General features: G+C 42.4%; 2 protein-coding genes and 1 long non-coding RNA gene across 5 annotated transcripts in view; 2 read left to right on the forward strand and 1 right to left on the reverse strand.

The window, feature by feature from the left end:
- LOC134490302 (uncharacterized) overlaps nt 1–12,415 on the forward strand; it is a 28,508-nt gene extending 16,093 nt beyond the window's left edge. For both annotated transcript variants that reach the window (XM_063293234.1, XM_063293235.1), the window contains exons 3-5: nt 1,827–1,928; nt 5,532–5,696; nt 11,856–12,415. In XM_063293234.1, the coding sequence (XP_063149304.1) occupies nt 1,827–1,928; nt 5,532–5,696; nt 11,856–11,996 (408 nt within the window). In that variant the 3' untranslated portion in view covers nt 11,997–12,415. The remainder of the gene's footprint in view (nt 1–1,826; nt 1,929–5,531; nt 5,697–11,855) is intronic.
- LOC134490307 (uncharacterized) overlaps nt 1–25,347 on the forward strand; it is a 105,966-nt gene extending 80,619 nt beyond the window's left edge. Inside the window, exons 2-4 of one of the 2 annotated variants that reach the window (XR_010067197.1) lie at nt 12,477–17,554; nt 22,194–22,268; nt 25,333–25,347. This is a non-coding gene — a long non-coding RNA (uncharacterized LOC134490307). Of the gene's footprint in view, nt 1–12,476; nt 17,555–22,193; nt 22,665–25,332 lie in introns of those variants that run through there. The other variant, XR_010067196.1, reaches the window with a different exon arrangement.
- On the reverse strand, nt 14,652–24,670 carry MRPL27 (mitochondrial ribosomal protein L27). Its single transcript, XM_063293236.1, has 4 exons — nt 24,574–24,670; nt 21,254–21,376; nt 17,226–17,293; nt 14,652–16,010 (listed from the first exon to the last, which is right to left on the reverse strand). The coding sequence occupies exons 1-4, from the start codon at nt 24,626–24,628 to the stop codon at nt 15,804–15,806; spliced, it is 453 nt and encodes a 150-aa protein (XP_063149306.1). The 5' UTR covers nt 24,629–24,670; the 3' UTR covers nt 14,652–15,803.
- Nucleotides 25,348–25,715: the final 368 nt, after the last annotated feature.

A 25,715-nucleotide genomic window follows, 5' to 3' on the forward strand; every position in this document is an offset into this window, starting at 1 on the left:
GACAACAAGCATGCTTGTGCACATGTGAACATGCCTCCCTATATGTGGGAGGAGGAACACTTTTGGGGCATCTCTCCCCATCACAGTTGTGACAGAGACCAGCGTTGACCCATGTTGCTGCATTAAGCAGTGGCTTTCTCCCAATATGTAAGATGTTTTATAGCTGCTCATGGAGGAGTGCATAAATCTCTGCCAACCCATCTGTCTTGGGGCATTTCTCTACCCAAGCATAGTGCCCTCTGCTCATCCTTGAGCCAGCAGAAAACAATACCAGCAATGAAATTTGTCATCTCCACTGCTGATCCTAACTCATTTTCAACCCACTGGAGTCACCCAATTTCTCTCCTGGGTAATGGGTGGCAGAGCCTAATGAATTTTACCCACTTGAGGCTGCCCTTAGATTGTGTTGGAATAAGAAGGAAAATGCCACTTTAGCACTGGTACAGCAAAATACAACTTAAGCCTGTCTTACTCATGAACCAGGAATCAGATGAAGGCAGCATCATGGGGACACAGCAGAGTTTGCCAGGCCATATCTGTGCAAGTGGGGACTTGCCTTAAAACAGACCCCTGCCCCCTGCCCCCCCCAACAGCATACTATAATTCCAACAGCAGCAACAAGAGGGAAAGTAGGGCCCTACAAAGGCTCACCCTCCTATTAGGGGCACTGAGGGAACTCCTTCGGGTAGCTTGTAATGCTTTGTGAGAAAGACCTTGAAAGGCGGTCAGATGAGAGTAGCCCGCAGCTGCATAAAGGGAGGAGACAGGCTCAGAAGGGACCCTCCCTGGCTTCCCAGGCTGTAAAGGAGACAGCAGGAGATTTGTACTTTCAGAATTGCAAGATTCTGTTAATGTAGCCTTGCAATAAAAGTAGAGTTAGCTAATCTGGTCAAGTTTCCTCTCTAGTCTACTTGGGAAGGCTGACATACCTTCACTGTAGTTACAGCAGCCCTGACCTGTTACTCCTGAGATTCCCTGCATTCCCTTTTGTTGAGGAATGAAAAGCGTGTGAACTGTGGCCTATCCATTGGCATCCACAGTGGCAGGTGTTGAACAGGCAAGATGGAGGATGCAGCATCATGATTCAAGCTCCCCTCTTTTGTACGGGCATTGATGTCACATGCACAGGCAAAGAGGCAGGGCTTGCACTGCAATACTGCATCCACCACCTTGCCTGAAGATTCTGGGGCATCAGCAGTACCACCCAGTAAGATTAAACAGTCAACCCCATCAGTTCCTGTATGTGAAAGACCTGTGTTTTCTTCATCTCATTTTATCTCTGCTTTGGCTGGCCTGGGACGGGGAGGGAGGGATTGGAAACTTCTCCCACCCCATTGAAAACCATGCTTCCAAGCTTATCCAAATGAGAGAGATGGGGCAGATCTCCAGGGGGCTTCCATGGTGAAGAGCAGCTTTATGTCTCCCGGTGATGGGGCTGTTGCATTTGACTTGCTCAGCTCATTAAGAGCTGCTGCTGCTAGTGTGGGGGAGAGAAGAGCTCAAGAGAATGATACCAGGATACCAAGTGGTGGCTTGGGATGCTGTCTTGCTTAGCAGCTATTGTTTGGGGATTTTTTAAGGAAGTACCTGCCCAATATATTTCCATTTGGGGAAAGCAAAGTTTATTCCTCCCTCCCCTCCTCATACCCCATATGTTTCAATGAAATATACAGAATGGGCTCAACAGAAAGGATTAGGTCGAATTAGCATTTCTTGTGGACCACCTGCTAGTTTGGGTTGAGTGATAGGTTGCTTTTCCAGTCTGGAATATCCAGGAGGAAAACCCTGCTTCCATTTGTTTTTAAAATTCTTGTTGCATCCTACAGGAATGTCCTCCTCCTTACTTCAGCAGCAATCAGCGACTGGTGGGACCCCAGTCTGGAGCACAGCGGCTGGAAACAAGCGCTGCTGAAAACCCTGGTGTCCAGGTGGGAGAGCCTTCTTCATTAACAGAGGGATCACCTGGAAAAGGAGCTTGGCACACCGGGGGAGGCATGGTTGGGTTGAGCACGATAGAGGAACCTGGCAGGGGGCCACCAGGGGCTATTCCTCAAAGGAAGCATAATGAAGAGACTGTTTATGGGGATGACCCTATGGAGCTGGTGAAATGGGTTTTTATCATTATCTTGCCTTTCCTCCAAGCAGCCTACTGAATGTTCCTACTTTACCTTTCTAACTGTCTTGGGAAGTAGATCGAGCTGAGGGCTTAGCAGGAATTTTGACACATTTGTGAAACTGCAAATGATCTGACTGACACATTTAAAGTAATCATCAGATAAGCGTTGTTCAGTACAGGTCAGCACAGATGCTGCCTTTCACTATGGTAGAAGATCTCTCACTAGGTAGCAGAAAAGAATCCAACAGAAGTAATACTGCTTTTAGTGTAGACAAAAGATGGTAGGAGCTGGCTCTTTTACTAGTGTGTGGCTAATAAAAGACTGGGCCACATTAGCTATCTTACATTGCAGACTGTGCAGTTGGGTAGCAAGTTGCTAGATGGTTCCGCTTTTGATACTGAATGCCGAGAAGCAAAGCACTGGTATGGCTTTGTTCAGAAAGATGTCCAAGGCTTGTACCAGTCTGCTGCCAGACCAGACCTGTTGGGCTACAGATCCAGTTACCTGCAATCATCATAGCCACAGATCATGATTGCTGAGAATTTGTAGTACAGCATATATGGAGGCACCAGATTAGGAGAAGTTAGTTTATATGCAGTTAAGTTTGGTGAGTACACAAGTGAAAATTGAAAGGACTGTTAAACACTAATTTTTAGATTAGAGATTTTAGAGGGAGGGTTTATTGCTACAAATATTAATATTTGTATTATAGTAGTATTATACTATTTTTAACTGTTGTTGGTTGCACACCACCCAGAGTCACGTTTAGTGAGATGGGTGGCTATATAAATTTGCTAAATAAATAAATATTTTAATATGACAGCCATTCTCCACATTCATCTGAATTACTTGGTAGTCTCTTCTCTACTGAACAATGAGATGCAATTTTTCTAAAGAGCAGCACTTCATCTTTATGATGTCCTCGACTCATGACGGCACTTGGGACCGGAATTTCTGTTGCTAAGCAATGCAGTTGTAAAGTGCAACAGCATCACTTAGCGACGTCAATCCCTGCAGTCTTGGTTGCCATCATTAACCGAATCCCACAGTCATTAGGCAAGGCAGCTTCCTACCAGCTTCCCACAACCAAGTCAGTGGGGAAGCTGGCAGGAAGTTGCAAGTCACAGGCCAGCAGGCAGGTAAGTGGCTGCTGCTGGATGGGGGAGGGCACGAGGGGAGTGGGAGGCACAGTGAAGCTTGGGAAGGGTGCACAGGTGTGCACAAGGATGCACAAGGGTGCGAGGGAGGCGATGCTCGGGGACGGTACATGTGGGTGTGAGGGAGGCTCAGTGAGGGTGCACAGGGTTGTGTGAGAGTGGTGTGGAAAGGCTTGGGGAAGATGCGCAAGGGAGCAAGGGGGTGCACAAGTGTGCAAGGGAGGTATGGCAAGTCTTGGGGAGGGTGTGCGGGGGTGCACAAGGGAGGTGTGGCAATGCTCGGGGAGGTTGCGCAGGGGTGTGCAAGGGAGGTACAGCAAGGCTCAGGGAGGGTGCACTAGGGTGCGAGGGAGGCGAGGCCTGGGGAGAGTGTGTGAGGGAGGTATGGCAAGTCTCAGGGAGGGTGTGTGAGGGTGTAAGGGAGGTGCCATGAGGCTCAGGGAGGGTGCACAAGGGTGTATGAGTGGCGGGGAAGGCATGGCAAGACTCAGGAAGGGTGTGCAGGGATGCACGAGCGGCTGGTGCAGTGCGAGAGCAGAGGGGCTGGGGGAGGGTGCATGGGTGAGGGAGACTTACCCCAGCAACTTGCAACCTTCCCTGCCAGCTTCCCCATTGACTTTCTGGGGAAGCCAGCAGGGAAGATCACAAATGGTGATCACGTAATCATGGGGTGCTGCAACTGGTCATAAGTGCAAGCCTGCTGTAAGTGCCCAGATTGCAATCACCTGATCGCAGGGTTGCTGGGATGGTGGAACTCTGAGAACCTGTCATAACCACCATTTGTTCAGTACCATCATAAGTTTGAATGGTCACTGAATGGTCGTAAGTCAAGAACTACCTGTAGTTACTTATCTGAATGCCTTTCCACCTGCACCCCCACCCCAAAGTCTTCCCTGCAATCTGAAATACAGATCAGGAATAATTTTATTGTATGTGCATGTGTAGATCGGCTCCAAATCAGGGGTGTCCAACCTTTTGGCTTCCCTGGGCCACCCTGAGTGAAGAGGAATTGTCTCAGGCCACACATAAAATATATAACATAGTTAATATATATAAGTAATAAAACTTCATTTATTTTTTATATTTTTTATTATAAAATTTTAAAAAAAGAGGGCAACATAAAACTAGTGGGATATTTGACCTCGTTTTTGTGAAACTAATGCATCAGTGTCTGGTTCGATGAAAGTGGTTGCAATTCTCAGTGAGTTCTCAAGGTGCTTGTCAGAAATTTTAATTCTAATTTTACTCTTCATGTGCATCATCCTTGAAAATAGTTGCTCACAAATGTATGCGCTGCCAAAAAGCGATGTCATGAATAAGGCGTGATTGTGAAGTGAGGGATATTTTTCTCTGGGAAGACAGGTCTTATAAAAGTCCAGTAGAGAGACATGATCAAATTTTTCTTTTGAGTTGAATGTCTGATTGCAGCTCTATGCATTCCATTTGAAATTCGGAGGTAATGTAGTTACGTTGACTGAAAATGGAGTCGAAAATACAGTATACCAAAATATTGATAATTTTTCTGGAAATCTTGAAACCTGTTCTCAAATTTCCTGTATCAAACCAAAAAGCAAGGCTGCATATTTCTCACTGTTCACAGGACTGTGTTTAGCCAACGTATTAAAACGTATAAAATTATCTTCCATACCTTGAGCTTGCCATACTTTAAGTTTCATTTCAAATGCTGTTATGGTTTGAAACATTGCAGTGATACGTTGGTTTTCACCTTGAAAACCAACCATGTTGGTTCACCACCATGTTTAACTCATTTAAATGAGTGGTTTGGGGCCGCATTACTAGCTGTTCAGGGCCACATATGGCCCGCAGGTTGGACACACCTGCTCTAAATCTTCCTTGCCTTTTCCCCCCCTAAAGCTGACTGTTACATGCTATTTGTTTCTTTATTCAGAGTTTTTAAATCCTTACTGAAATATGGCAACATATAACTGGTATATGTAAAGAAAATTACTCTGTCTCATAAATTAGCATCAACCTTTTTTCTGCAAATTGTTGGACTACTCTGAATGCTTGCTTATGTTTAAGGATTAGGCTGGTTTACAGACTCAGAAAGGAAGAGAGCAGTAGAATAACATTAGCCTTGGCTCTGACCTTGAATTAACTCTCTGTTTGAAATAAGCATTATAAATACAATGTGGATCCTTGCCTAGAGTATGTGTACTCAGCGTGGGCAGAAATGATACCATCTTGTAAACCTAGTAAACTTTTAAAAATGACCTTTGATCCTTTGCATATCTAGGGAGATGAATTATTCTGTGTTGGAAGCCCCAGTAGCTATCAGCTTCCACCATGGGAACAGCCTCACCTACCAAGCTATGAGAGTGTACGAAAAAAGGATCGGCAACGGGAGATCCACCAGATGATTGCTGAAAGATTTGGCTTATGGGCAGAAATCTCTCAAGAGGTGAGCAATCAGTAAAAGTGGTCTTTTGATATGAAAAATATCTGCCTTATATCTAGTTCTGTAGAATTATTCCACTGATGAGGTATTTATAGAACTTGCTCTAAGCACTTTTTATTGAGATAACTTGGGACTCTGCTCTCTCTTTGCTATTTTTTTTATCTTAGAGGAAGGAACAGAGTGTTCCAAGAGTCTCCATGCTAGCCACTTGTTTATATTCTTTCTGGTTAATGATTCATCTTATATCTTTTGAAAAGTAGCCTTTCTGTCTTCTGCAAGGAGCCACAGTAGACAAGAAGACAACCATGCACAAGAGATCTGGCCATTTAAATGTACACACACACACACACACACACACACCGCTATTACTGTTCACACCATAAGTGAGGTGGCTGGTTCAAGGTAAATAATAGACCCAGGGGTTTCAATAGAGGCAAATGGTTTATCTGTGGCTTCTCTCACAACTGTTTTAAGCTTGTGGAGGGCAACAGGCCATGAAGGTTCTAGCATTGCTGGTTGTTTCTCATCTTGCTAAGGTACTCCTTGGGAACTACCTGGATATCTGAAATAACTGCTGCTCTTTTTGTATTTTGCTTTTGCCTGTTATCAGTCCCCCATCATGTTAAGATTACAGGCCAAAATATATGTAGTTCAAATAAGCCATATGAGTCCACATTAAACATACAGTGTTTGTGTTGTCAGACAGTTTGACCAAGTCTATCTATCCTGCGTGCAGCAAACCTTTAAAGCAAAGCCCCCTCCCTCTCCTACTTGTGATAATTTTACTGCAAGGGCAAGATGCAAAACTTGAAAGAAATTTTCTACAAGCAAAATTATCCCTGAGCGTGTGGCTCCTCTCAGCTTGCAACCACTCAACCAGAGTAGGGATAGGAAATTTGTCGCTCTTCAGGGCTTGTTGGATGATCAACTCCCTTCAACTCCAGCTAACATGGCTAGCAATAGCAGATGATGGAAGTTGTAGTCCAACATCTGGAGAGCTGCATGTTCTTCATCCATATCTACAAAAGGGAGTGATTTACCAGTTTTCCAAAATCCATTACTCTGTTCACTTATTTTGGTATTTCAGATACCCAACCTATCCTAAATCAAGAGAAATTGCAATAAATCTGTAATCGTATAGGTTTTCCTCGACATAGAATACCACTTGCTTGTATTACAGTTCTTTCCCCATTATTTAAAAGTGAATTAAATTGACACCAGTGAGACTTCCAAACTTGATTTTCATATGCAGGATACAGCTTGGCTTAATAGTTTTAACTGAACGTATTTAAAACCTCTGGTTAAGATAGCAGAGCAAGAGCAAGAAACTGAAAGGGTGGTAGAGGTGTCTGTCAGGTTCAAGTCCACCCTTAGCCATGGAAGTTCACTCAGTGACTTTTGACTAGTCACACACTCTCAGCCACCCAATCTCACAAGGTGGTGGTTGTTGTGGAGAAAACAGAAGGAGAGAGTCCTCCATATACCTTCTTCTGCCTCTGAAGGAAAGGTGAGATGTAGATCAAATAAATAATATTACTGAACCTGTTGCAACACTAGAGCTCCCAACTAAGGGATCCAGAAAAAGGGTAGGGGGGAAGCTGCATCTCTAATGGGTCTTTGAGGGACGATCGGGAGAGCTAGAGATGGACTGTACTCCAGGGTCTCAGACTGTCAGGTGGTCACCTCTGACCTGTATCCTGGTTGCCCTTTAAAGGGCTTTTTTTACCCAATACTCTAAGCCACTCAAGACATCAGGGTCTAGCCTTTGCTATGCCTTCTAGTGGTGGTATGAGAAATTAAAATAGAAACAACACTAATCTTGCCTCTTCTAACAACTCGTGTGCAAAATGTTTTGAATCTAAAATATTTCAAAACACTGTCCGGTACGGATACAAAATACGACTTTTGAAGTTCAGAATGATTGCTCTGAGCATTTTGGAAATGTTCTGGTACTGCTCTGACTATTGTGGAAGTGTTCTAGCCTTGAAAACTTTCCAGGATGGGTGGAGTAGCACCTGAATACTTGTAGGAGAGCTGGAACAACCCATTTTGAACTGAAAGCTGACAGCTGGAAAACCTGCACATTTTTAATTATACTTTTGAAACATTTTGTACACCATCAGTAAATCCATCAGTGCCCACTGAGATCAAGAGAGACTGTTAGTCTGGTATTTTAGTCAGTCTGGGAGTCGTAATTTGTTTCTAGCCTCAGTGAGTTGTGGTTAAATGAAAGGCTCACCCTATTGCTGTTGCTGTTCATAGGATTTTGCTGGTGCCTTTGGTGCTTCAACATTTACAAGATCTGTTCAACTAGAAATGGTAATAGGACAAAAGGAAACAGCGCATGGCCCATGTGCAACCATGACTTCATCATATCGCTGGCATTTCTTTCACACTGTAGCCCCATAGAAACACTTTGAAGCCCCATTTCAAACAATGTTCAATCTGGCCTGTGCTGCAGTGAAAAAGTTAATAATTGGGGCGAATGATGTTGACATTTCAGAGAAATAACTGCTTAGAGAAGAATACTTACTGAGATGAAATAGTGCCAGCTTCACTACTAGAAATGTAATCTCATATATAATTATTGGGGAGTCCATCCAATTGATCTCAGTGGAATTTACAGCACAATCCTTTGTTGGAAGTAACTTGTCTTGAGATCACAATCTGGAACCCCATGCCAGGACTTCTAATGGCCTTGAGCCTTACAACTTTGATATCAATGAGTAATAAGGGCAGTCAGCACCTTGAACACCAATTTCAATTTATATTGCACACTTAAAGCACTTCCTGCAGATACATAAGCCCTCATAATAACCCGTAATCTAGATAGGCCCGCAGTAGATAAGTAAGAATACATGTTGGAACATACATCTAGCTTCAGGTCATTGTACTCAGATCATACTTCTGTCCTCAAAATTCAGCACTACTTCAGCCAAAACCTGCAAGCTGAAGTCAGAAAAGAGAGTCCAGCAGGTGTTTCTGAGCTGCACCTCTCAATAGCTGCAGCCACCTTGACCAGGGGTGAGGAATGCTGGGAACTGGAATTCTGTAACCTTGGGATATAAAAAAGAACGTTCTTCCTTTTCTTTCCTAGAAAAGATCTTTCCTCTGAATTAAATAGGTTGAACATCTGTATAGCCAAAACTAATCTTGGCCTAACCAAGGCCAGGACAGTTAATACTTACATCGTGTGCCATTTCCTTGCATAAGTGTATTAGAGCTGGGCTGCAGAAATCTATAAGCAAACTAGCATGCTTATTCAATTCTAAAAACCACAGCTAAGTGTAAATTCAGCAACCATAGCTTATTTGCAGTGGGTGAACTCTTAATGTGGCCTCTCTCTGCGATTTCTTATTAAACTTTTGACTTATAGATTCTTTCTTCAGGGCATGTTTTCACCATGCCACAATATATAAATATGTTAGACATTATCCCGGGCATGACAAATTCCATCCCAGTGCCAAGATACCCAGACAGTAAGAAAAGTGGATGCTTCTGCTTGCTAATAGTTCGGAAGAAGATAGTTAGGAATAGTTAGGAAGATTTTAAGCAGGTGTAGCTTTTCTCATCCTTGCACAAAAACAATACCAAAACTTGTCTCCATATAGCTGTGGAATATACATACATACATACATGCATGCGTGTATTCGATGTAATAGATGGCAATCACCCCATTTCTACCTGGTTTATTCTGTCCTATGGCAGAAATGGGCATTCCCTGTGGAATTCCCCCAATTCCAAGGCAAAGAGGATTCCACTCTCCAGGCCTTTCAGAAGCCTGTAAAGGCATGTAAAAATTTGGCTGTTCCGGAAGGCCTTTGGGACCTCATTAATGGGGAATTATTGCTGCCAGATATGTATCTGTTAATACTGCATTTTTATTCATTCATTGTTTTTGCACTGGTTTGTTGCTGCTGCTGCTGCTGCTGAGTATTCTCTTTTAAGAAGAAGATAGTTTTTTAATATAAATGAATGAATGAATGAAAAATTACTTTTGAAATCTCTCATGCAGCCAAACAGTTCTCTGATTAATCAGCTACCTTCTAGAAAAAAAGGGCAAAGGTTTGTAGAGGAATCATCTTTTTTTTTTTTTTTGCCCACTAAAGTTGTCACAGAAATTATTCGTTAAAATGAAGATAGCAGTGTTTATCAAACAAGTCTCTTCGCTTTGTGGAGGGCTCTAGGGCTGAAATCCCAGTGAATCCAGGCTCCTGCTGCTGACAAATCAGCAGGGCAGTAGGAAGGAATATAATATCTCTGATTTGCCCCTTCCCCCCACTTTTTTTAAGTCAATGCATTTTCCCCCATTGAAAAAAAAGAAGATGATGGCAACCCAAATCCTGTCTTAGATTAGAAGCTGGTTTGGATGTGTGGGAGAGGGCAAAGAAGTCCTAAATTCTCTCAATCCAAAGCCTCTCCACTATCCACCATTTGTTCCTCTCCTCCCCCAGAAAGGTAAGACTTGTGGAAAGTTGCCATGGGAATGGGGAAGGGATATTCCTGGAGATATTGGCCCCTCTCTTTCACTCTTGGTGTGGGGAGAAGCTTATTTAATCAGAAGGCTCCTAAGAGACATTTCCAGGAACCCCAGGATAAACAACCTAAGTCAGCCAGTTACATAAGCAGGGTTAAAGCCTTTAATCAATAATCACAGAGTCCCTCACTAAATAAACCCAGATTAAAAAACCATTTGTATGTATAATGTCCTTATAAGAAGTGCAGATCTCATGCCCCTTCTTATATTTTCATCCACTACCATATATACCGGCACCATTTAAAAATCAAATCTGATTCTAGCTTCAGACCTATTGTCCTTTCCTGCATGCATATTTATGTACTGGCTACATTACAGCCCTCCATATGTTTACCCGAATTTCCCTTGTGTTTAGTACTGCTTCCTCCCAAATAAATGGGTGTAGAATTGCAGCTTAAGTATCTATAATTAAAGCATTGGATGACAATCCTAGTTTACACAACAAGAGCTTAAACACAACATTTAGATGCCAATAGAAGGCTATATACCTACTTCTGGTGGATTATATGGTAAACTAGACGCTTATTGCATTGCACTTCTTTGCAGTTTACTTCATTTGATTCAGCGCAGCGAATCACTTTCTCAGCTGCTCTGTAATTTAATTGCAACAACTAGGGAAAAAAATGCTATCTCAGTTCTGTGAAACATTTGGCATGTTTACAAACACCCACTTCACACATAAGAAACGTGCACATAAACTAGTGCTTGAAAAATGTATGGGACCAACCAGTCCTTCCCCCACATACTTTCTTCCTGTTGCTAGTAGTGTGACATACATCTATACATACATTCATATTTTTTATTGAAGAATTTTTAACAAAGTAAAAACCATAAAAGAAAATAAAGGTAATTAAGAAAAATGGTAAATAGTGAAAAAAGAAAATAGAAAAGGAAAGGAAAAGTTATAAAGAAAGTTATAAAGAAATATAAAGAAGCTGGTAGTGTGACTGTAGCCCCCTGTTCTAAGGAGTAGGAGAGGTGAGCAAAGGAATAGAAATGGAAACTACATCAGAAGGAAGAACACTAAATTGATGCAGGATTTAAATTGGGGTGCAGTGGGGGAAAGACAGGGTGGTTAAGCAGATGTGAGACAAATTACAAATAACTTATCAATTAATAACTGTAATTTTTTTAACCCACTGTGTTGGTTGAGGCCTTCTGAGGTGGCCTGAAACCTTTTGATGTCTGTGGGCTCAGCAGCTGCTCAGTCGGTTGTGCTGGCAAAAACAGCTACTTTGAGATCTGTAATGGAGTGTCCTGGGAAGTCAAAATGCTCTGATACTGCTTTGTCCTTGTACTGAGTCCTGGCATCAAATTTCCACCCCTTAATCCTTTTGGCTTAGCACAATATGTGCAGGCCCAAGTCAATGAACCTGTATTTACAAACAGTCATTTTAATAGAATCCATTCAACAAGTGTAAGAGGCTTTCTTCACACCTGCCTCAGGCAGATGATGGGCTCCAGCTTTAGAACTTCACTCAGCCACATATGCAAGGCCTTGAGGTCACCCATCTAACATTTGGTTGTAGTGACTGGTGAATACGTTGCCTTTCTACTAATTCTTTAATTGGGTGTGAAGCTCATTTGGCAGGAAATAGACCATGTTCCTGATCTTCTCTTCACAGTTACCGCCCCCTTATGAACAGGCCCTGAGGTATCCTGCCGCACGAACTGGAACAGGCGAGTTGTCATCAGCAGGGCAGAGCTTGCCGGATATGCTGCAGGCTTCTCCCACTTGCCAGACTCAAAGGAACACTTCGGTGTAGGCTGGGAATCAGCCCTCCAGTCTCCCATGGCACAGACTGGGCAACGCTTTCATTTCTGCAGGGCAGCCGGCCAAACCTTGATGCCAAGGAAGCGGAATGAAACTCTCCAGCACTGTTGCAAAGCAAGCCATGCTCCCCTCCCCTGCCCTACAACAGTTACAGCTTTGGGACTGCTGTTTAGGACTAATCCCTAAAGACAAAAAGTTACACGTTCTAATGGAACAAATTGCCGTGGGGAAGTTCTGATCAGCTTCTCTCTTCCTCTTTTTTACACATCCTAACCTGAAGAAGCTTCACCAAGAACAAGCTAGAGCAGTGTTTTTCAACCTTGGCAACTTTAAGATGTGTGGACTTCAACTCCCAGAATTCCCCAGCCAGCATGGGTGGCTAGGAAATTCTGGGAGTTGAAGTCCAAACATCTTAAAGTTGCCAAGGTTGAGAAACATTGGCCTACATATTCCTTCCAGGCATCTTAGTTAGTTATCTCCAGAGGTTCTTCGTACTATAGGAATAAGTCAAGTAGAGGACCCACAGGAATTTCAGTTCGATCCCTAGAAGCTGAACATCAGACGAAGCCATTGAACCTTCCCTCACTCATTGCTGGTTTTAAAGAAACAGAGAGGCTTCCAGTTCAAAGACTGCCCTCAGAGAATGTGCAGCAGTTCTTCCACTTAAAAGAAAAAAACAACCCTCTGTTAGATGTGCCAAACTTCCAAAGTATTTAGCCTGAACATTATACTGTCTTTTAGCCGTCATCAAACTATATCCACAGGACACCGTTTGGGGCTTCAAGTGACACAATGAATGTATTTTGCCCTCTGACTGTTTTCATCAATCTGCACCAATGAACGAACTCTTTGGACAAATTTTGGTGGGATTTGTTTTTTTCTCCTTTCGAAGATGGTGGGAGCAGTTTTGCAGATCCAGACAAATTCAGAGATTAAGCAGAAGTCTGGCGCTTTTGCCTCATGTTTCCCCAACCGAAGTCCAAACAGCCTACGCCAAGCCATAGCTGAGAAAGGGTCAAGATGTAGAAATCTCCCGAGGAAGGGAAGATTTAGCTATTTTCATCCATCCTCAGAATTTATTCTGTTCATCAGTCGGAGCTCAGACAACCTCGATAAGCTTAAATCTGACTTGCTATTTGGATTTGGGGGCAGGTTTTTTCTTTGTTTGTGCCTATTTGCTTAATAATAATTTCTAATGCCATCACTGAAAACTAATCTAATTAGGAAATGCTTCGGGCTTCCTCTAGTCTGGTAACATTTAAGTTACCAGAATGAAGTTACTTATTCAGGTACCTTTCTTGTCTGTGAGATTGAGAACAGATGTGACTTCAGGTATATTTGTATTCAGGTTTTATTCCAAGGACAGCTGATGTAACACTAGATATGGCTAATGCATAGAGATAGCTATAGAAATGTATTCTCTATCTCATCTGCTTCTGTGCTCCTACCCCCTTTAACAGTTTACTTGTACTATTGTTATTCATGGTTAAAGGCAAGCAGGCTTTTCTTTAATTTAACTGCTAGCTTCATACATTGCATGAAACCATTGTTTTAGCCATGGGTTGTGGAACAGGCCATGACCCAGTTCACATAAGCCAAAACCAAAGAAATCATATTGCGGCTTAGCATGCTGTATGAACACAGCTAACCACTGTCTTGAGTTCCAGAGCCTGTTGAATGATTTACTTGAGCTATAGTTAGAACTACTGCTGCTGATCTGTAGATAAAAAGCAGAAAGGGGAATGACTGTGATTAGGGACTGCACATTGCTAGCACGTGCCTCCAGTTAGCTGGGTTTTACACAGACTGTTAAGCTATAAAAGAGTTTCAACTCAGATTGCAATATGAATCCAGCCACCATGACTTATTCAGTAATCACATTTTGGCTTGGTGGGATGTGTGAAGCCAGTCGGTCTTATTTTTGCATCAGATCTTAGAGAGAAGCACATCTGCTAAGACAACTCGCTTCATCACCTGGGGTCAGACATGGCATTCATTGACTGGGTTCACAGATCACCCAAAGTCAAAATGTGGCTTGTTTGCTTTGGGGTCAGTGGGATGTGTGAATCTGTTGATTATGGATTTGTCAACGAAACATGAAAAAAATGTGCTAATTGAAAGCACTGCATGCCTGTAATGCACCTGAAAGCTAGCACTATTGCATTTCATATTTTAACTTATGTGCAGTACATGCCTCTGTACAGACTATTTTCCCAGTAAGGACAAGCCTCCATTCATAGAAAGAACATTTTTTTCAATCCAAAAAGCAGGGAGCCAGCAGCCCAGATGCAGAATGGTATGCCCTATCAGGCAAGTAGTGAATGTGACTTAGAAAAGTAACAGGCACTCTTGCACTCTTCAGATGTTTAAACTCCAACTCCAGAGACCCCAGGAAATGTGACTAATGGTCAAGGCCTAAGGAAGCACCAGGCTGTCACTTGTGCACCAGAACTGTATGTGGCCACCCTAAGGCACAGGAAGTAAAGTTCCCAGAATTCATGGGTAGAAGCAGGCTGGAACATAGACTTTGCCGTGGAATCACATCCCATCTATAATCTTGATTGCCTATGCTATGTTGTGACCTGCTTCCCAGGTCACCAGCTTCCCTACTTCAGTTGGTCACAGTATCAAAAATACATCAAGGGACTGGAATTGCACTATTGTATATTAAGGATATGATTTTTCAAACAGCTATAAGACCAGACACCACTGTAAAATAATTTCAAAGGAAATGAGCCTTAGAGAAAAATTATCTAGAGACTGTAAAGTTCTACACAGGTATCATAAAAGTCAAATTTACAGTCAGTCTAAGCAATCAAGTCATCTAAGCCATGATTTACAAATGATAATGGCTGTCTTTACACAACACATTAAGCCAACACCAAACTAACCATTGGGTTCGTCTCTACAACAGGGTGGACCTTGCAACTATTTTTTGCTTTGTAAATTAAATTTGAAGTTCTTTTCCCTCCCCCTTTTGTTGCTATCAAGTTTGAATTGTGTAGTGTTAAAAATGTTTTCCAAATAGTCAAATGCTATGTAACTGTGACTGAGACCATTCTTTGCTCTAAGGAATAATTTCTTGGCTATCGTTTGCTGGCTAAGACATGGTGTTCTGGTTCACATGTAATGCTAAGTCATAATCTCTGGCTTTCAAACCACAGTGGCTGGATCCACACCATGCATTAAGCCAAGCCACACCAAAGAAATTACATTCTATCTAAAACACTGTGTAAATTGACCAATACCTTGACACATTGGTTAAAGAATAAACTGGGTTAGGAACTTTCTACTAGACTGCATCTTGAGCAGCTGCACATCTGTTTGGTACAGAGCAGGCCACGCTGCAAAAGTTTATTGTGTGCATATGTTGGCATAATGCACAGGTAATGCCATTACAACTATGAGTACATTCTGAACCCAGATCTTGACACACTGAAGTTGTGAAGAAATAATTTCATGTGCCTGCAGGTAGACATACTGTTGTATGAAATCTGCTGGGAATACTCCAGGACACTCGCGATTCTTAAATTGGAAACCTACTTCCATAACCTCCAGTATCTGCTTTCACAAGGACAAAGCATTAGCCGGAAATGGCTCCTCTGAAATGAACAGCAGTAGTACTATCGTTGCATTTTGGAAAAGAAATATTATCAATCTTTATTTCATCAACAGCGTATCAGAGGGGTGCATTCAGCATATATCTCCACATATTAGTGTAGATGCTGCAAATATTGCTTCATTCCCAGTTGCAGAGGACCAACAAAAGGTCATTCAGAACTATTTGAGTTTTTAGCTCTCAGATCATGGTGATCAACTTAAAACTTCCCACTTCTTCGGTAGGAACAACATTGATGAAAGTTTTATACAGTACAGCTCCTTTGGGTAACTGGCAGATCACTTCTCGGCTGTCCTTGCCACGGGCAGGCGGCACGTAGACTTCTTTAGTGAACCTCACAATTCCATCTTCAAGGGCATACAACCATTTGTTGTAGCCCATCCCCACCTGAGACAGAGAGACAGAATAAGAATTAAGAAGGAAAAAAACTGCCTCTGGAGCAGAGCACAGGCCGTTCCTATCATTGAGACCGCCAGCAGATCTCACGCTCTTTGGTAGTTTGCAAATTGTGTGCCAAACTGAAAGCACAATTGCTTGTGCAGGAAGAGAAAGGCATCTCGATCACCAGAATGATACAGCATAATGCAGAGATGGCAAAGTGAGATTGCAGGATTCCAGTTACTCGCCTGCGGAAACAAAAGGCACTTCGGCCAAATTAAACTCAGAATCCCTCATCTGGTGTAGGCGTGTACTTGTATCCCGGGATCCATGGCTCATGGGATGTAGCAGGTAATTAGTTTCTCTGCAAGCCAATTACATTTGCTCCTTGTGTCCCTAGCCTTTGTTGACACCTGCTCCGGATGGTGGGTTTTGGGGTTCTAGTAACAAAACAGTTGATCCCATTAGCCTGAATCTGGCTCCATGCTGGCTGAATAAGCTAATTGTCAGCTCACGACCCCAAAAATGTTGGGCGACAGCTGATTTCGTGGCTCAAGGTAATTTCAGTCTTGAAGAGGGTATCTTCAGCAAGCCCAATTTTGAACACTGTATGTGATACCATTCTGCCCAGGTACTTCCTGGGATGGATTTGGCCTCTGGGTAAATGGGCATTTCTCCTTAAAAGGCACTGATTAAAGGATCAATGTAAAATGCCAGTTTATTCTCCTTTTCTACAACTTGATTTTTTTCTCTGGTGAGCTGAAGTCATCCAATGCACCATGATGCACTTTTCTCATTGCTCCATCTCAGTGTATTGTACAGGGTTTTTCTCCCAGATATGAGCATAAGTTTCCAGTGTATCTGTGTATTCTGATATTTCATATTGCAACTATATTGTGTCTGAATTTTTACTAAATATAAAGAGGTTATTCAAAGTCCAAGAAATTCTAATAGGGATGGGGAGAGGGTCCTATTTCTGGTTATTAATACAAGTTAGCAGTTTCATAGCAAGAGAAATCAAAATAGGAATGTTACTCTTGTCTCAGCTGAGAGAAAGGATCTTGAAAAACAATAAAAACAAGGCCAAGAGGTTTTACTAACTCTGTAACGAAAAATGGTTAATTCCAGGACAACGTAGAGTAAGGCAAGGAAACAGAAGCTTTGATAAAGATGGGGCAAAGTCTTAATTAAGTGGTATCTGAAATAACAAAAAGAAAATCTTACGTGAGCCCCTGGATGCCATCGAATCACCCGCTGGGTGGCCAGTATGTTGCCTGCATGAACAAATTGTCCTGCAAATGAGTTAAAGAAAGTAATTAAACCTTAGAAACAAGCCAGCCTGCGTGCATACTAGCGGAATACAAATGGAGCACAACAGAGCAACTTTCTTTAACATTCCTCCTCGTGAAATAGGATCCATTACAGAGGATAAGAGATGGAGAGTGAAAGGCCTGAGACTCAAGCCATGGGAGGGAATCATACCTCTGATCTTACTGGGTCTGATTTGCTGAAGCTTCCTAGTAGTAAGAAGGTCATTCTACACATATCCAAAGGTATTTTCTCGACAGGTTATCAGAGGAGCCTAAACTTAAAGTAGGGGTTTCCTAACTCATAGATTAATTCACCAAATACTCTCTCCATTTAGTATAGACTGCCATCTTGAGATTGCCAAGAGGAAAAGAAAGAAAAGTGTTCCATTTCAATAACCCTGAATTCACATTAAAGTAACCCAGTATATAGTGTGTGTGTGTGCGTGCGTGCGTGGAGAATGACAGGGCTAAGATGCTGTGGGACTTCCAGATCCAGGCAGACAGGCAGGTACTGGCCACTCAACCAGACATCATGGTAGTAGACAAGGACCAGAAGACAGCGGGGGTGACAGATGTAGCGGTGCCAAGTGACAGCAACATCAGGAAGGAGCGATTTTTTAATGATTTTTTATCCCACCTTTATTATTTTTATAAATAACTCAAGGCGGGGAACATACTTAATACTCCTTCCTCCTCCTATTTTCCCCACAACAACCACCCTGTGAGGTGAGTTGTTTAATTTACAGGGACTCATGGGGACATCTTTGCTTTCCTCAAAAAGGAATTATGGAGAAGAGGAAATTAGGAAAGCTGCTAAACTGACTGGGAAAATGGGAGGTGGGGAAGAGAGATTTATGGTAACACTGAATCGTTTTCTGTGTGGGTGAGGAAGAGGAGAAGGAAGAGATCTGGGATATGGCTCTGCAACCTGCTGCTTATGCTGAGCAGGACGACACAAGGAAGGAGCCCCCTTTCCCTCATCACAGGGCCAAAATGTTCCATGTCCTGAGGCAACCTAATGACTACTCCACCTTGGACTAAGCATTGTAACTTGATGGTTTGAGGACTCTTACTTGTTTGGGTTTGGAAGTTAGCAGGGCTTGGCCTGGTTAGTGCTTGGATAGGAGACCACCAGGGAATGTGGTGGTCACGGCTGTAGGTAAAACGTGGAACATGGAGGTTGACAAACATCCTGGAGGAAGGTATTGACAAATCACTTCAGTACTATTGTCAAGAAAATGATATGGATGTGTCCATGTAGTCAACAAGAGTCAAGCACAACCAGCAGTACTTCTGATTTGGATAATTCCAAATTGAGCGAATCGGCAGCAGAATCTGCATCCACTGAAGTTAAACTACAGTATTTTGGCTTAAAAAAGAAACACCCTAGTAAATCACCTAAGTTTTCTCCAGCTTTGTTACAGTACTGCAAAAACTATCAATTTCTATTTTTCAACACCATGTGTACTTTCTTAAGGATATAAACCAGTGTTTCTCAACCTTGGCAACTTAAAGCTGTGTAGATGGGGGATTTTGGGAATTGCACTCCACACAGCTTAAAGTTGCCAAGGCTGAGAAAACAGATATAAACTGATCTTACAGTTTGAACAGAGGAGGACCCATACACATCTGCTTGCTTCCAGCAGCCCTGGGGGTGGTCCTGGAATGTCTGCATGGATCTCCTCCCATATTCCATCTACACTCTGACCATGGTGCAGGTTTTATTAACTTAATGCTCATGTCATGTCAGGCTCCCTGTTCCCCAACCTACTTTTAATTTATCACATCAAAGGAGAGCTGGATTTCCTAAGCACATAAAGAAAAGCTGGGTTGCATCAGGCCAATAGCCCATTTAGTCCAGCCTTTAATGGTCCACAGTGGTCAACCAGATGCCTCCAACAAAGAGGGCAAAAGAGGGCAAGCACCCTCCTCCATTGTTACTGCAAGGCAGCTGTAAGTCAGGAATGCTGTTGAGATTCTGGAGACAGCAAACAACCATCAAGACTAGTTACTTCTGATAACCCCCGTTTACAATGGTCTAAAATGCTAGCCATGACCATCTGATTACAGCAAATTCCAGTTTAACTAGAATTAACATACTTTGGGTTTAAAAGGAAGGAGTTCCTCAAGTCAAAATTGACTCCTGGCAGCTCCACAGACATCTTGTCAAGAAAATTACATGGGCAATGCAGAGTCGGCCAATGGCTTCTTCTGGGATTTTTTCTGGCTTCCCAGTCCAATCTACAGCCCTGTCATTTCCTGATGGTCTTCCTTCCCACTGAAGGAATAAGCATATCTGATCCTGCTTACGATTATTTTGAGAGCAGGCAAAGTCAACAAGATACCATACCTGCTCTGACCTCTTGTTAAAAAAAACACTTCCTTTCATCAGTCCTGAATCTCCCTGAATTTAGTTTTAGTGGATGACCTTGCAAAAGCCTGCATTTTTGTGATCTTTTAATTATCTTAATAAAGGTGTTACTCTAAGATAAAAACTGGTGCATCATCATCACTGCTATCATCATCTTCATCTGGGAAAAGATACAGGGACTATTCACTCCACCTACCCCAGTCTCATCATTTCCAGGGTTAGCGTTTTAACCCTTTTTAGCATATTTTCTTAAAGGCTTCATGTGTGCACAGCCCTACAAAAGCAACCCACCCCAAAAAGGCTTAAAACTACTTTCCCTCCCCCCACATCTGGGCTGCTCTTTGAGGAATGAAAAGCCTCTATTTTCCCATAGGAAGCCTTTTAGAGCCTTTCTGCTGCACACAAATCTCCAAGCTTACCTTTAGAGCAGTGTTTCTCAACCTCAGCAACTTTAAGCTGTGTGGGCTTCAACTCCCAGAATTCCCCAGCCAGTCCACACAGCTTAAAGTTGCTGAGGTTGAGAAACACTGCTTTAGAGAAAAAAAGAAGTGGGATCTGCAGCCAAGCTTTGACATTTTTTCATTTCCTTTCCTCCCACACTGCTCCTTGTCTCAATAAACACATGTTCAAAATTTAAGGTTAAAACAAGAGAATCTTACAGTAAGATAAAGAGTAACAAATATATCATAGCATACTGCATTTCATGACAGGCACTCAGTTATTCCAGGATGGGATCGTTCAGTTGTTTTTTGCCCCCTAAGGGCTTTTGGCTCAAAAGTTATCTTTGGGTGGGGGTGCTTTTGTGGGGAGGGTACGTCTGCAAAATCTGGAGCCTACTGAGCATCCTTATCTTCCCTCTTGTTTCTCAATAGTTCAGCACTGGCTACAAGTCTGACGCTTCTTACCAGACAGGTTTACTCACCAGCAAGTAACGATGGTATAAAAACATACTTAAGCAATGTTTTACAGAGTTATGTAAGCCTGATAGCCCAGTACATTTCACTTAATTTATTTAGACTCTCCCTGTTGTATTCCCCCCGAGCTATATTTCAAGGAAAAATGTACAGAATGCAAGCACTAGTTTGAATAAGTGGACCTATATTCTGTGGGCAAAATTCTGTAGTAAACTATTGCAGTCCTACCACCTACTGGCTGTCTCACTATTCATAGGCATAATACATGAATATCCAAATCCCCAAATAATAATAATGGGAATGGTAACAATTTTAAATTTATACACCGCCCAACTCCCAGCCACTCTGGGTGGTTTACAAATTGTTAAAAACATTCAAAAACAAAGAAAACACAAAAAAGAATAAAGAAGGCAAAAGTGACAGAACTGGAAGGAAGAAAAAGAAGGGGAAGGAAAGGGAAAAGGTGAAAGGGAAAGGGGGCTTCAATCACCAGAGCCAGGTCTTCAGGGCCCTTCAAACAGAATAATCCATGTTTGATAGCAAAGTTCAAGAAAATTAATCTGGGTTTACTTTCAACTGTTTTTGTCGATGGCCTGTTAATAAAAATAACAATTTTAAAAAGGCAGGAAACCTCAGCAAAGTGATTAAGAAACTTACCATCTAGTTTTTTGAAGCCGTACCTTTTCCCAGGTCTGTTCCCTCCACGATTTTTGGTGCTCCCTCCTGTTTTTTTGGATGCCAATCTCACTGCAATTGCACTGAACGTGGGAGCAGGCAAAACTGTCATAGGAAGGGGAGAAAAGCAAGAGGGCCAAGTGATTAGCGTGATGACAAAAAGCGTGAACTGTGAGCCAGCAGTTCCCAGTCCCAAGTGCAAAATCAATTCAGTCATAAACTGTGTCTGAGACAGTTTGAACTAATTACTGGCTTTTTACTATTTTCAAAGGGAGAGAGAGGGATACCTTCCTCAATCCAGCATTCCTCATCTTTCCAATGAACAAAATCTCATTTTTTGTGTTTAACACTGAATACTCATACTGTGCTCAGAAATGGATGTAAGTCTACAAAATACATTTACTAGCCTGAAGAAAACTTGATATCCTGTGTTTCTAAGATAGCTGCAGAGGAAGTATGCTGGTGCTGGCTACTGTTGATGGAAATTATATAGTGCAATACATTTGGAGGGCACTTAGTTGGAAAAGGTAATTAGAAAACAGCTTTAAAATATAAAGCAGTAGGACATGTAGCCTGACTTAACACATTGCCCTAAGCAAAATTGTGATTTGTTTCCTCTTTCCTTAATTATGAACCCAGTCATAAAAGTGAAGTCTCAGCTCCTGATGACTACACAGACATGTCCACATGGTTTTCTACAGACCTGGGATTTCCTGGTGATCTCCCAAACAAATTCTAACCAGGACCCAACTGCAGTTAGCTTTTTCAGAATCAGCTAAGCTCACCTAGATGCTACTAGAGAAAGGAGAAACTTCAAGAACTCTGGGACACCCTTCTAGCTCCAAAGTTCTTTTGATACTGTAGTTCAAGAAAAAAAGCCCACATCTTAACTAAAGATTTTTTAATTTTTTTTTTCTTTAAGTACAGGGAGGTTCAAACTATTTTGTGCCAAAAGTTGTGTTCTTTGGATGGCATTCAACAGACCACAGCCCAAAAAGTGAGTAGGATGAGGTAAAAATGGCTTAATAAATTGTCATTACCACTAACATTTGCCAGGTATTTAATAACTTTTCTTTTAGATACATTAACATTTTCATTCTCATTCAAAATTGGGCATCAACTTTGGGTGGGGCCCTGGGAGATTTGGTGGTGGTGAGATGATGCGACTCTGGAGGATCTGGCCCTCTGCATCAACACAAGAGTTCAGCAAAAGACTGGAAACCTTATATAGACTTTTTCTTGAAAGAAAAAAAGACTGAATTGATGATTTATGGATTTGGGGACTCAGAAGGGTTAAAGAGGGAGGGGAAAGAGTAAGATGGCAGCTACTCAATAGAAAGAAGAATGGAAGTCATAATTCTATATTGTCTTTTCATAATTCTATATTTTTTCCTTCTTTCACTTTTCTTTTCCCCCTTTTTCTTATTTTTTTCTTTAATTTTTATATTTCCATTGTATTCAAACATTCTAATAAAAAAATACAAAAAAAGGTTCAGGCCTGTCCTTGTTGATTTCACAAGCATCTCCAGAGGCATCTTTATTAATAGATGATGTTCAGATTACACTGTAGATCACAGTAGTGCAGGATTACTGGCAGTTCTAAAAGGATTCACCAACTTCCTCTCCTCCCTGTCATTTGTGAAGCTCCACCTACCTACTACACTTGATGTTTCTAGGGTGAGCTTGTTCAAGTTCATTGGTGGCAAAAGGACGTTGCCACCCCAAGATAATTTTGCTTTATGTTTGTTTATTCAGTGGATTTGTATGGCTGTCTATCTGACTAACAACAAATAAAAACATAGTTAAATGCCATCAAAGCAGCATAAGAAAAGCTGCGAAGATACCAGAGATAAAAAGCCAATCAATGATATTTCAAAACCCATAACCACAAGTCTCCAACTAACTACCCAACCCTCCATTTATTTTACTTCTATACTGCCACGTTCCTGGCACTTTAAAATGTAAACACAATTATAAAACAAGACAAAAATATTATTCAATCATTTAAAAAGTTGCTAAAAATATTAAACTCATGATTATCATCATCTTTGGGCCTTCTGAATGACAGAGATTCCAGCCCTCAAAGCTTAGTTTTAACAGCTTTTCTAAAGAAAAATCAGGAGAGTTGCATCCTCCAGATTTCAGAGGGGGGAGACTGTTCCAGGGGGTTGGCACCACTACTGAAAAGCACCGAACTCCAGCAAAACCTCTCTGAACTTCTCCCGGCTAGAAACCCCCAGCATTCCTACATGGGACATGCATGCTAGATGGTAGATGTTACGCTAATTGAAGCAAGCAATCCTGCAAGTACCAAGGTGCCAAGCCACAGAGGTCGAATCAAACACTCTGAATTTATTTATTTATCAATCAATCAATCAGTCAACCTGTTCCTGAAGGGAGCTCCTTAGCAACCACTGCAGAGAATGCAGCACTGGATGTTCAAGTGCACCAAACAGCAGGCTGCTGTATTTTATACCAACTGCACACATTTAATGCAGGAAATTCAAGTTTCTTTTAAAAGTAGGCATTTAATAACGATGCAACAATGTCTATCAGAGCTCTTCTGCCACATTCCCTTAAAAAAGACCTGTTTGTTTGTAGGCCTGAGAACGATAACGGGGGGGGGGGGGGGGAGAAGGAAATAGCCTCTGACCTCTCCCCCATGTTGTGTGTGTGCCTTCGAGTCAGTGTTCACTCCTGGAGACCGCCTGGCCTAATCCCTGCAATTTTCTTGGCAAGGTTTTTCAGAAGTGGTTTGCCCTTGCCTGCTTCCTAGGGCTGAGAGAGAGGGACTACCTGAGCTAAAAAAAGACAGAACAAACTAGATTCTAAACGCCAATGGAGTCTACCTATAGCGCCATCAAAAGAAAACAGCACCTACTGAACCAACGAAGGAAGATGACAAAACTCCTCGAGGAGGCAAAACTTTTAGTAGAATCCTTCACAATATCGCCCAGCAGAGCGAGCAGGCCTCCGAGCTTTGCAGGGCTCTTCCCAGACTCGTGGATGGGGGGAAATGCACCAACTTCTGCGGAGGATCGGCGTATTTGGCTGCAAACCTTGTGCACGGCCCCCTAAGGAACAATTTCTCTGACCCACTTCAAAGTAAACAGGCGCGGGCAGGACTGATTTTATTATCGCTTAGCCTTTCACCCTCTGCATCCTTGCCCATAACTTAACACACCGGAACACTAAATCCTAAATCCTCTTGAGTCCCACCGCTGCCGCCGCCTGCTGCCTTTTCCCCAGAGCTCATCACCACCCCCAGTCAGGCTTCCACCGTCCCAACCTTTCCAACTCACGTTGTCGCCTGGCCGCAGAGCCTAAAGGACCCAGCCCGCCCAGCAGCGCCGCCATTTGACCTCCCCTCGCCCGGTTCGTGCGGCTGCGGAACTTCCGGGTCCGGAGCGGCGCTGCGAAGCGCGGGATTTGAATGAACGAGCGAGCGAGCGAGCGTCTGGCCTGGGAGCTGCAGGGTCTCGTTGCAAAGAGACCGAAAGCGATGGGGTGAGATCTGAAACGTTTCTTACGTTTTTCTAAACAGAGAACTCTGGCTTCAGACGACAAGCAGCGTAAGGAAGGCTGGGGTTATATTTTAAGGCGGTTTGCGTAAACGGAAAGGAGCTTTGTTCGTTTCTCGAGGCATGCATCTCCCTCCCTCCGAAGCTTGTTTCCCGATTATTTTCACATTGGTTCGATGACTCTAGAAATGGTAAGGAGTGTTGTTTAAATTAAATGAAATCTACCAACCACCGATATCTTCCTGGGCAAAAAAAAGAGACTGACTGGCCATTCAGTGTAGAACTGCTTGTAACTACAAATAGGGAATATAGCACTAGTAAAGCATTACAGAGGAAACTATCTTCCATCTATGCTGTAGTATTTAGGTGCAGTTGAATTATATTTGCTGGGGTTCTCCTATTTGAGTGGTTCCATATCCATCTTGATCACTCCTGCGGTAGAAGTGTCATTATTCTGTCCTGTTTGGGAATAAAATAGATTATACAATTAAAGTCACAGGTAACACAATTCATTTCATAACAGGTATCCTCTTTCCCTAGGAGAAATTCACAAAATTGGTGACAGAATCCTGCTTGTTTCAGATCAAAGGAATGGTTTATAAACCCTTCTCTTGTAAGTAAACCTGGAGTATATCATAACACAAATAAATAGAATGTATGGAGATTAATGTTGTGTATTTACAAGTGCAAATATGTTGCTTTTCTGTCTGATAGGAGTATAGGAAAAAAAAAGACAGATGCTGATGATATTAGGGATCTTGCATTCTGACTCATCATCAAAAACCATCAGGCTGACAAATAATTAGAGGAAGGGTGGGCAAAGGAATTGTTCAGTGATGGCCCCTTATCTTTGGAATTCCTTCCCCTGAAAATGTGGCTTGACTCCCTTACTTTGAGGTTTTAAGTGGGCTCTAAAGACCTTT

Source organism: Candoia aspera, chromosome 2 (assembly GCF_035149785.1).
Source record: "Candoia aspera isolate rCanAsp1 chromosome 2, rCanAsp1.hap2, whole genome shotgun sequence".
Taxonomy (NCBI): domain Eukaryota; kingdom Metazoa; phylum Chordata; class Lepidosauria; order Squamata; family Boidae; genus Candoia; species Candoia aspera.